Source organism: Seriola lalandi, unplaced genomic scaffold, assembly GCF_002814215.2.
Source record: "Seriola lalandi dorsalis isolate HSWRI2012SDOR001 ecotype SW California unplaced genomic scaffold, Sedor1 jcf7180002054832, whole genome shotgun sequence".
Lineage (NCBI taxonomy): Eukaryota > Metazoa > Chordata > Actinopteri > Carangiformes > Carangidae > Seriola > Seriola lalandi.
In genome coordinates, this window is record NW_019525385.1 from 242,347 (window position 1) to 251,734 (window position 9,388).

General features: G+C 38.8%; 2 protein-coding genes across 2 annotated transcripts; one reads left to right on the top strand and one right to left on the bottom strand.

Moving 5' to 3' along the window:
* On the bottom strand, window positions 1-8,893 carry fas (Fas cell surface death receptor). The gene is made up of 9 exons (XM_023426607.2): window positions 8,762-8,893; window positions 7,810-7,949; window positions 6,563-6,697; window positions 5,256-5,367; window positions 4,977-5,047; window positions 4,749-4,850; window positions 4,504-4,553; window positions 4,139-4,157; window positions 1-3,756 (listed from the first exon to the last, which is right to left on the bottom strand). Exons 1-9 carry the CDS (start codon window positions 8,824-8,826, stop codon window positions 3,485-3,487), a joined length of 966 nt encoding a protein of 321 aa, XP_023282375.1. The 5' UTR covers window positions 8,827-8,893; the 3' UTR covers window positions 1-3,484.
* Window positions 618-1,816, top strand: LOC111670054 (cholesterol 25-hydroxylase-like protein). The gene has a single exon (XM_023426610.2). The coding sequence runs from the start codon at window positions 618-620 to the stop codon at window positions 1,431-1,433; it is 816 nt and encodes a 271-aa protein (XP_023282378.2). The 3' UTR covers window positions 1,434-1,816.
* Window positions 8,894-9,388: the final 495 nt, after the last annotated feature.

A 9,388-nucleotide genomic window follows, 5' to 3' on the forward strand; every position in this document is an offset into this window, starting at 1 on the left:
TTGAGTGTTGGAAATGGCATTGGTTTGAATTTTATTCAGACATTGTCTTCTGAAAAACATCCCATTGTTATTCGGTGACATTATTACAGGAAACAAACTGGAATTTGTTGCTGTTTTTTCTTCAAATAATGAACATTTTTTCACCGTCAAAAAGCCATTTGATGTTCAAAGCTCATACAATTTTTCAGAAAAAAGTTTGTACATTATGTCATTTACAATGTTTTAATTAAACTATATAAATGACTAAGTGACAAAATAAATGTTTTTGGAAAAATAGCTTGTTTATTGGTGTCAATTATTATAATTAAACATTTTCAGTGTAGATAGCTTGTCACTTTAGTAGATGACACTAACACTCACAAATAGTTAAGTGTTACTGGTCTAACGTGTCCCCTACTGTTATATAACTGTTTTTGTAAGTTAAAGAAGGAACTCTGGCACAGTGGTAATATTTAACTATTTTGAAAGTGTTAATCTACTCTGGAAAATATATTATAAACCCTGAAAAAATGTTGAAGTCAACTCTATGGGCGTTAATTCAACTCTGCAGTTTTTGCTGTGAGCATTTCATCCTTCATAAAGAAGGAACACATCCGTGTTTTTTTCATAGTACAGGGATGACGCCCTCAGAGAGCACAGAGAGACTCTTTCTGCAGATTCTTTGGGACTGGTTAAGAGAATGGACGAGCCTCCTCAGATCACCATGTTTTCCAGTTTTGTTCTCTCTCAGCGTTTATGTGGGCTGCTGCTTTCCTTATATTTGTCTGGATCTGCTCTGCTCCAGACTGGCACTGGTACGTCGCTTCAAGATCCAGCCTCAAAGCAAAGTGACATGGGAAGCGGCTTGGAGGTGCTTGTGCAAGATTTCCCGCAACCACGTCTGTTTTATTTTCCCCCTCTCTGTTGTGCACTGGTACTGGAAGCCTGTGGTTTCTCCCCCTGTGGCACCTGCAGTGCTAGCTGTTGTTAAAGATGTACTGGCTTGCTTACTCCTGTTTGACACGCAGTACTTTTTTTGGCATCTGCTGCATCACAAAGTGTACTGGCTCTACTGTTTCTTCCACAAGGAGCACCACGTCTACACGGCCACCTTCTCCCTGACGACGGAGGACACAAGTGTCTGGGAGATGCTGAGCCTCAGTTTCTTCACAACACTGAACCCTGTGCTCCTCGACTGCCATCCGCTCACTGAGATGCTCTTCTTCATCGCTAACATTTATCTGTCTGTGGAGGCTCACTCGGGCTATGAATTTCCCTGGTCTCCACACAGACTGGTGCCCTTTGGCCTGTACGGAGGAGCTCGGCATCATGATCTCCACCACCTCAAATTCAAAGTGAACTATGCGCCGTACTTCACGCACTGGGACAGACTTTTTGGCACACTGCACACACAGAAGAAGTCAAGAAACACAGAGACTTTAAAGAGGATGTGATTATCAGATTCTGCAACGACTGAAGACTGACTTTGATTTAAATTTGTTTTAATCTAAATACGTACAAGTATGAATAATAGATGCCAAAAGATGTTGAGATTTTTAGTCATACTCCAAAAATCTACTATTGGCACAATACTATAGCATTATTGTAACTGCCCACGAAACTAAGATGACTACAGCATTTTCATATTGCATTTCAGTATTGCAGACATTTCATTCATCTTTCATACAAGTTACTTTTTTTTTTATTTACATAAACTCTGCATCTGATATACGTGCATATATTCAGTTCTCCAAATTTCCAGTTCCATTTTTCATTGTCATATAGTCTATATAAAACAAATAAATGTAAAACTGAATTTCCTTGATATTGAAAATGAGACATTGCACCAACAATGATTTGAAGTTGCTGCACAAATAAAAACACTGAGCAAACTAAGCACTACCCAATGTTAAAATTTGGTTCCAGTGTGATAATGAGAAATGAAAGTAGACAAATGAGCATCCCCAAAATAACATGGGGCAAAAGTAATGGGCTTCCTTCCTCATGGATAAATGGGTCGGGAAACACAAATATTTGAAGTGTTAAACTGTTTTTCAGATCTCAAAGTTCAATTAATGATATGTTTCCCCAAAGGTTTACAAAAAGTAAAGATCAGTTTCCACAATCCCAAATTCTTGTCAATGCGATTTACTTCATTGTTTTACAGAATGTGGAACTTGAACTGAGCAACGAAACCACTATAAATAAAAGGGAAATTTCATTTGACAGTGATGATGTAATGACTAAGCAAAGTCGTATAAAATACTTTTCATTATGATCATTTGCAACTGTTTTTGCACAAACTTAAATGGTTTAAGGATAATCTTATTCCTACCCTGCTATCGTGACATAAGCTTGTATTTCACTGCACTCAGCATCTGATTCTAAGTAGCTGCAGAGGTTGGTTTACATTAAACACACACAGTGTAGGTGCAAAAATTAAATTAACACTTGGATTTACTGTGCACATGGGTAGTCCTCCAAGGATATCAGAGATGGCATGGAGGACATAGTTGAAAGGCTGTGTTGGCAGTGAACAACGAATGAGCAGGATGATCCAAAATACATACACTATATTGCCAAAAGTATTGGCTCACCTGCCTTGACTCGCATATGAACTTAATCCATAGGGTTTAATATGATGTCAGTCCATCCTTTGCAGCTATAACAGCTTCAACTCTTCTGGGAAGGCTTTCCACAAGGTTTAGGAGTGTGTTTACAGGAATTTTTGACCATTCTTCCAGAAGCGCATTTGTGAGGTCACACACTGATGTTGGACGAGAAGGCCTGGCTCTCAGTCTCCGCTCTAATTCATCCCAAAGGTGTTCTATCGGGTTGAAGCGCGATTCGTCACTCCAGAGAATGTGTCTCCACTGCTCTAGAGTCAAGTGGCGGCGTGCTTTACACCGCTGCATCCGAAGCTTTGCATTGCACTTGTTGATGTATGGCTTGGATGCAGCTGCTCGGCCATGGAAACCCATTCCATGAAGCTCTCTATGCACTGTTCTTGAGCTAATCTGAAGGCCACATGACGTTTGGAGGTCTGTAGCGACTGACTGCAGAAAGTTGGCGACCTCTGCGCACTATGCGCCTCAGCATCCGCTGACCCTGCTCCGTCATTTTACGTGGCGTACCACTTCGTGGCTGAGTTGCTGTCGTTCCCAATTGCTTCCACTTTGTTATAATACTACTGACAGTTGACTGTGGAATATTTAGGAGCGAGGAAATTTCACAACTATCACAGTACCGTGCTGTAATTCACTGAGCTCCTGAGAGTGACCCATTCTTTCACAAATGTTTGTAGAAACAGTCTGCATGCCTTGGTGCTTGATTTTATACACCTGTGGCCATGGAAGTGATTGGAACACCTGATTTCAATTATTTGGATGGGTGAATGAATACTTTTGGTAATATAGTTTTATATTTAAAAAAAAAAAAAAAAAAAAAAAAGTAATTTGTTCAGTAGGCAGCACTGCAAATATTCAAAGTGCTCACAATTCACAATTTACAATCCAAATATCTTCATCACCTTTTCTGCTTTGTTCCTTTTGCCACTACTTTTTAGGATTTCGATCAATTTTACTGGGCTACGCGAGCCATGCTTCTCCACCCAGATCCGTAGTAGTTGTTTTGTCTGCTCCTCACAATCAAGTGGATGGTTCCGTTCACAAGCTTCAATAGCAGTTTGTAATATCCCACTCCGTGATGCTACATCCTTCATATCCCTCCATCCAAGCACTTCTGCAATGTCAGGCAGGTGAGGCTCTATATCTGGAACTAAGACAGGAAACAATTGAGATTAATGCCACACAACACGCATCACAACTTTACTCATCTTGTAGGGGCATTTTGATTTTGATGGGTGAAAAAAAAAGAAAAAGAAAAGAAGAGCACATTCAAAAGAGAGATGTTGTATATAAGGTGAAAGGCCACGTGCCAAGATTGGGGATGTCATTTTCCTGTGCCAGAGCCACATAACTAATATAAATAAACATTTAGAAATTCCCTTAAGGCATTCCTGACATCACATTTACGAGAATGGGACAGATGGACCGACAATCAGGCTCTGGCCACAGCTGTCGCCGGTGTGGAGGCATAGATAGAAATTAGAACTCTAATAGTGCAGCAATTGAAAAACATGTTCTGGGTTTTTTCTTACCATTAAAAAACTGCATCTCCTGACAAGAAGAAAGGAGAATGACTGTTAATATTTTCAACACCCCAGTGATGAAATAACAAACTGCTTCAACAAGCTTTACAAATATGTTGCATCACAACAATGACACAGAAGAAGCACACTAACAAGGCCACTAAAGGGTTCAGACAACCAACCTGTACATCCTATAGAAAGAGGCGGCTATGTCAAACATTAGGAGAGACAGGGAAGCGTTTATCATACATGTATGTATCTCTGTGTAACAAACATTCTTAGATAAAACTATGAAAAACAGGAAAGAGAGCATACGTGTTACAGCTGGTCAGAGCTATAAATGCATTAAAAGATCACACTGAGGAATAACTCACCTCATCGTTTGGTGGGCCGCCTCCAGTCGAGGCATCACCTGGTGTACCCCCTTATGAGACAAATGATCAAAAGAAAAAAAAGATACACAAACATTTTATGAAGAAGATAAAACAGAGGTTTTGACTGTGAATTGAACCTTCAGTATTATTACTATGCTTTGCTATTGTACAGTGGAGCACGTGATGTTCTAGTGCCCTCTGATGGTCACATAGTATTTATGTTGTGTAGTAGCAGACATACTCACTCAATTTTCTCTTCTGCCACACAAACAAAGCTCCCACAGCTCCCGCAATGAAAATGAAAAAAATCAAGACAATTATGCCAGCTATCATCCCAATATTTGACCCTGAAATGAAAGGTTACATTTTTATTACAAACAAAATTACGTGATTTCTTTTTTTAATATGCAAATGTACTAATTGAAGCTATTATAATTTAAAGCAAATGCTTGTAATGCTAAACTAAACCATACCATCAGTTTTGACATTGCAGACTGTGTTACTAGTGGATGTACAGGCTTCTTTGATGCCCTCATCAGCACACCTTGAACCCAAAAACAACAACAAAAAAAACAAGTATGAGTGACAGACTGAATCATGACAGCAAATATTGAATAAAAGCTTCTTTGAAAAAATGTCTTGTGTTTTGTTAGAATAGCAAAGAATTGCCAACAAAACACAGACAATACATTGTTTTAAAGAAGCCATACATTTTCAAGTTTAAACATGATATTTAAAGTAGCAGAACTTACTTTGCACAAGGTTGGCAGAGTCTGCAATCGTCCGTGTTGCAATAGTGACCCTCTTTACACATACATATAGCGTCCTGGGCAGGGGTACAGGGTTCCTTCACCTTTAGATTGGCTAAAATGATAGTATAACCAACAAACTGACATTAGAGGAAACAGTATCTTTCTTAAAAACAAAAAGTGACATATTGTGGTACATAAGTGTTCATTTCTACAGTGACACTGAAGCATGATCTTTAACACTATGGTTGTATTAGATTATCATGATTTAGTGTATTTAAACATTTAAGAGTACAGATTTCTCATAGATAAACTGAGACAGTGCTCCTGATTATTTCTAAAATCTGGAACTGATGGCATTGGAGCTACAACTATTATATTCTATATCAATTAATCTGACCATTATTTTTTTTAACCCATCGCTTTTTTTTATTGAGAAAATGTCAGAAAATAGGGAAAAGCACTAATCACATTTTCCCAGCTCAAGTCCTCACCAAAGTTTTTAGACTGTTTTTTTTTCTAACCAACAGTCCAAAACCCAAAGATAACTATAAACTTTATAACTGATGATACAAAGAAGAGCAGCGATTCATGACATTTGAGAAGCTGAATCCAGGGAACGTTTGGCATATTAGCTTGATAATTTACTTAAACTTACTTACTTATCAAAACTGTAATGATCAAATAATAATCAATCAACTGACTAATTATTTCAGCTCTTTTTGCAATGATTCTTCTTTATGTAAAGTTAACATAAGGCTGTGACAACACTTTCAGTATACATGGAGATGCATGCAAATTTTAATTATATTGTCTCAGGTTCATGAAATTGTACCATTACAACTGTACAAGGGCAGTGTAAGCAGAGATACAAATGCAATGTACCGGATTGGTGCGTCACTACATAGGACTCACCGGGAAATAATATTTTATAATTTAAACCTAGTTATGTGTGCCCTAAAGGCTTTGTATATTAGGTGGAGTGGCTTCCTCCTACTGACATGTCACAGTAAGACAAGCCCAGGTGTAAATAATAAAATGAATCATGACTGAATTCCATTTAACTGCTTCAGTTTCAGGGTCTTGGTTCACTGTCACACTGTCACGGCTTATTGGGACAGTTGTATAGAACGGAGCCATCATTAGTGCTTCTTGTAACACCTATGCTTTTCCTACTGTGACGAGTCAAAATGTCTGCCGTGGAAAGGATTTACTGCAACCACAGCCTAGTCCCTATGAATTTTTACCAATGTTTTGTTTTTGGTATTGGTGAATATCAAAGAAATGTTGATGTCCGGTTGCGTCTTTACCACTGGTATGGTCACAGGATGTGCACAGCTCACATTTCTCCTGGAAATTAGGGTGACTGCTGAACATGCCATTTTCACAATTCTTGCATTCTCCATGACTTCCATTTTTAGTGCAGTGACTCACCAGCCGCTGGCCTGCAGTACAGAGAGACATAAGGCAGAGACGGAAGAAAATATTTTGATTAGATTGGGCGAAACCGATGATATGCACACCCACACAGACAGCCACATGCAAACATATTCTAACATATGTTATATGTTGTGATAATTTCATTGATTTCAACTGTTTGCTAATATGCACTACAGCGCAATAAAAACTGAAATGGTAAGGGCATCCTTCCTGCATTTTTACCTTTTACTTGAGGCCCTGTCATGTGAAAGGTCCCTGTATCTGTTTTGTTTTCTTAAATATTTCAGTTAATATTATTCTTACATAGACCATATTTTTACAGAATGTAAACAATCACATTTTAACTTAACTAACCTGGTGCCCACAACTATTTTTTTGACCCAGGGTTGACCTGATATGAAATATATTTTCTATATGTAATGTAATGTAAAAGATCTCTACAGTGCTGACAGAAGTAAGATCATTAACTTAAGTAAAAGTTCCAATACAATATAAAAGCCCTAACTTACAAGTAAAACTCCTACATTTAAAACCTAAATAAAAGTAGACCTTGAGTGTCAAAGTAAAAGTACCAGGCGTGCAGTAGACTGTCACTTCTGACTGAATAATTATTACATCTCACATTATTACATTGTTGATAATGTTGCATCAACGTGTAGGCAGCATTTTGCTGTTGTAGCTGCTCAAGGTGGAGTTACTGTACTTTTTAACTACTTTAGAAACCTGCAAAGGGCTACCAGATAAATCTGAGGGGTTCATGAGATGATTAATGGGAGAAGAAAGACGGGGAAACAAAGCTCTGAACACAAGGATTTTTTCAGTTTGTGGACTTTCCTCTAATCTTAATTTGTGTGTGTGTGTGTGTGTGTGTGTTGGATAATTTTACCTAAAGGAGATATAATTTATGAACAACTCTGTCATCTGAAACATGACAAGGAGCCCCAGCAAGACAAGACAGTAAAAAGAGTCTGAAAACCACTGATTTAATCTTTAACCTTTGTGATATCTAGTATCCTCTATCATTGCCTTATTGACAGGAGCATTTGACACCTCCTCAATAAACTTTTCAAGCGTTTTTCATGTTGCCATCGGAGTGCACACGTGTAATGTTTCTTACCAGTAGCACACAGACAACAGAAGATCCCCTCATGCTCGTATTCACCGTCCTGACAGTTGCTCTGCCTTCTGTTACGGACTAGTTTAACTCGATGCTGAGCGATGCCATCTTTGGTTAGGGATGAGGCTGAAGAATACTCCCTGACGAAAAAGATAAAATAAAACAGAAAGTGAAAGTCAGTATGTTAACTAGCTGACCTGTTCTCGGACAGTCCCAAAATTTCCCCCCGTGAAAAGTCCCGGGAATCCGCTGTTTAACGGTTGTGGGGCGATAAACCAGGCACAGCCTGCTGGTCCTCATCTCTAAAGTCTTCTCTCTTTGTACAAATAAAACAAATCGCGTGAAAACACTTCAAATAAATATCAAATATTACCGTATTTGTGTGGTTTGTCTGAGTATGTTTTCGAGTGCGGCAGCTTTTCTTGGCCTCGTTGTGCTGCTGCTGCCCCCCGAGGCCGGAGGACCCTCCGGGGGCGGCACGTTAGGCGTGAGAGCCGCGGTAGTTACGGTGATACGACACAGAGCCGCGAGAGGCAAACAGTGAGCTCACACCCGTCGTTGGAAAGCGACCGAAAGGTGTGATTTAATCTTCATTGAAAGTGTTTTTCTAGTTCCGTGTTTCGAGAGAAAATACTTGGGAGAGTAGGTCTAACCGGTTAGCTTCGCCTGTGTACATGTCAAACACCCGGAGTGGCTCACAGCCACACCCCACGATTCGTCTCTGGGATCTTCCACTGCAGTTATAGAGGACATAGCTGTGAACTGATTGATAAATTAAACATCGCTTATTGTACGTATCATCTTTACTAACTCTTTGCTGACAAGTCCTCAAGTCGTAAACAGCGTTAACTTCAACCTTTTACTCGTATACAGTACACGAAAGGAAATGATGCAACACCTGGCTACAAGTAATCACCAACTAAAAATGTACGAAATGTTTGATTTTACTTACAGTGCCAAGAAGAGCAGAGACAAGGTGATATACTTATTTGAAAACTTGTTTGAACCAGACGCCATCGTGCTGAAGTCCTCTCGCTGCACAGTGAGCCACTCTTTGAGCGCTTGGACTGGGGAAGTGGTTGTTTTACTTACTTGGTTTCACTTTTAGTAAACAAAAGGATACGTGCATTTGGCAATATATCTGACTTACAATAGATACAATTGTAAAGCACAAAGCTAAATGGTTCCACAATTTATTATTTTTTGTTATGTATTTTTCCAACTGTATATGTAAAGGAATTAGAGGATGGTAGCCTATATTTTTGTTATCGTCATGCCAAATAAACAACCCCAGCAGTATAATATGGGTCTACTGAAATCATCTAACTAGGCGACCCACCAAGTGTAAGGTTCTAATTGTAGGATGTAATAGATACCTCAGTTCACGTACCTCATTATAGTGAATAATCTGCAGATTATTTATTTATTTTTTGTTTATTTTGATTAAGCATTATGTCTGTGAATGGTCATTAAAAAAAAAAAAAAAAGTGAATAGACAAAGAAGATAAATAGAAATGCCAATCGCAGCTGCCCAGAGCTGGAGTCTTTAAAAGTCTTGTTTTGTTCAGCCAACAGTCAC

Coding starts and splice junctions, on each gene's coding strand:
- LOC111670054 (XM_023426610.2), top strand. CDS start 618: ATGACGCCCTCAGAGAGCACAGAGAGACTCTTTCTGCAGATTCTTTGG.
- fas (XM_023426607.2), bottom strand. CDS start 8,826: ATGGCGTCTGGTTCAAACAAGTTTTCAAATAAGTATATCACCTTGTCT. Junction 7,950..8,761: donor TCTCTGCTCTTCTTGGCACT/GTAAGTAAAATC, acceptor CTTTTTCGTCAG/GGAGTATTCTTCAGCCTCAT. Junction 6,698..7,809: donor CTGTTGTCTGTGTGCTACTG/GTAAGAAACATT, acceptor TCTGTACTGCAG/GCCAGCGGCTGGTGAGTCAC.